The 2204-nt window shown below is 56.7% G+C and overlaps 1 protein-coding gene across 1 annotated transcript in view; it reads right to left on the bottom strand.

Moving 5' to 3' along the window:
* Nucleotides 1-2204, bottom strand: part of CADM1 (cell adhesion molecule 1) — a 73374-nt gene that overhangs the window by 956 nt on the left and 70214 nt on the right. The window contains exon 11 of the mRNA XM_009646595.1: nucleotides 85-216. Within this exon, the coding sequence (XP_009644890.1) occupies nucleotides 85-216 (132 nt within the window). The remainder of the gene's footprint in view (nucleotides 1-84; nucleotides 217-2204) is intronic.

The following is a 2204-nucleotide window of genomic DNA, read 5'->3' as shown; positions in this document are numbered from 1 at the left end:
TCTCCCACCGGGCAGAACGCCGTCGCGAGCGAGGGGACCCGCGCGCCGAGGCCCTGCGCCTTCCGGTTTCGGCCTCTGTCTTACCTTTATGTCTGGCAAAATATCGCCCTAAAATGATGAGCAGGCAGAGCATGGCAAACACGACCACGGCCACGACGCCGCCGACCACCGCATGGTCCACGCTCCGTATTGCCCCTTCCTCACCTGCACGAGAATCTGTTGAGATCAGAAGAGGAATAAGAATTGGGGACTCGTTAGGATGCACTCGCAGGGTTCGGCTGCAGCCGCCCTCGGGACGGGCAGCGCCACCCTTGTGCTCTCGGGAGGAGGAGGAGGGGGGCGAAGCACGGAGCTATCTAGGCAGATGAGTTCGGGCAGAGGACCCTCGCCCAAAGCCGAACTGATCTGGCGGCTCGACTTGCGAGGCGTTTTCTGCTACAAGCAGCAGCGCTACGACTACAGACAGCCGGGAGAGGGAGAGGAGGGGAGGGGAGGAGCTGCTGGCGGGCACGTCTTTTGGGAACTCTCCCTGGAACGCTCCCCAGCGTTCAGCTTCCCTGGGGGACGGGGCACGGGGGACTGCAGCACAGCACGGGAACGGGAAACGCTGGCTCTGGAGAAACGGCAAAACCACGTCGACGTCAGCCCAAAACCTCCTCGACCAAACCCCAACCCAACGCGCTTCCCGCCATCCTCTCCCCAGGCCAAGGAGATGACGCCATCCAACGCGGCCTTTGCCGTGCCGTGCCGCGCGCGCTGTCCGCAGACACGGATCTCCTGCCCCGAGCTACCAGCGAGCCTCTCCGAAAGCAGACAGCGAGCAGCCATCGCACGTCGCCTCCGACTGCTTTATTTCATTTCTTTAACGCCTCGCCGTGCAATTAGTTTTCTTGTACAAGCGCCTCTCCCTCAGGACGCCGTCACCCGGGAGAGGAACGACTTGCTGGGCGGAGGAACAGCTCCAGAAGGAACCCCGCATGAGCTACGGCCATGTAAAATGGATGTACAGCAGTGTAAACAATTTTAATTGAAGAACGCCGCTACATCAACCCTCGCTGCAATCCTAATGGCAAGCGAGATTTATGACGTAGCGAAACCCAATTATTCTCCCGTTGATTAATACATTAACAGTTTGGAATGGAAGCTAAACCATTGTAGCTTTTTTTTTATCGAGTCAAGCGCGACACCTCCATTAAAATGATTTACTGGCCCTACCTTACAATTTAAGCACAGCAGCAACAGAAACGGTAAAAATCTTTTAACTTTACATGATTTGTGAAGTCAGATGTGAAGGATTTACCATTTAAATCTTTCACTACAAGAAGCACATGGCCTATAAATCTGCCCCGCCTGCAGCTGCCCAGACACCGGAGAGAAACGCGTTTTGCCAGGAAGACTGAGAGAGCAAACGCAAGTCAATTTTTAAGGCAGATTTATCCTCGTCTCCCTCCAAAGAACAGAGCAAAGCTCTGAAGCCTCCACCTCTAATAATATTTGAAGTTTATCGATCAAGCGTACAGATCCGTGACAGCTAAAGGTAATGGTGCTCTTTTGAGCCGAAACCCCATACAAAGCTTCTGAGCAGCAGCTGGGATTTATGCTTTCCATCGATATCCCCGGGTCTGCTGCGAGATGAGGGACTGCGGGACCCAAGTGAGTAACTCGTGGCCGAGCGCGCGTTGAAGCGCCCTTTAATTAAAACAATTGAAGGAAAAAAACCCCCTCCGAGCGCTTCTCCGAGGAACGTCCGAAAGCGGGAGCCCGGCACGGGGACGCCTGGGCTGAGCTGGGTCGGGGCGAGGTGGACGTTACGGAACTCAATGGCTCATCGCTCGCCTAATCCGCGCCTTCAAGGCCAACCGGGCAAGGCAACCAAGCCCGGCTCAGCCGCTGGAGCAGCTGCTCTAGACAAGTCCCGCTCCTTTTTGGTTTTTTTTTTTTTAGAAACGTAGCCTCCAGTTCCGCTCGGCCGCGCCGCGGAGGAGACGGCGGTGCCCCAGCCTGGGAGGATGAACGCCCGGCTGATGTCTGGAGCCGCGGAGGGGAATAAACACGCATTTCATTACGTGCGCGGCTAAACGGTTCATCTTCAAGCTCACACGCCGTGTGACAAGGAATCTGAGGATGCCTGGCGGCTGCGAACCACCCAGCGCCGCGCCTGCGCGGCAGCCGACAGCGCGCCCTGAGCTTACCGGGGAACGCGC

This window comes from Egretta garzetta, unplaced genomic scaffold, assembly GCF_000687185.1.
Source record: "Egretta garzetta isolate BGI_Z169 unplaced genomic scaffold, ASM68718v1 scaffold110, whole genome shotgun sequence".
In the NCBI taxonomy this organism is placed as follows: domain Eukaryota; kingdom Metazoa; phylum Chordata; class Aves; order Pelecaniformes; family Ardeidae; genus Egretta; species Egretta garzetta.
Note: the sequence above shows the minus strand (reverse complement) of the source record. Positions and strands in the feature narration are given on the sequence as shown.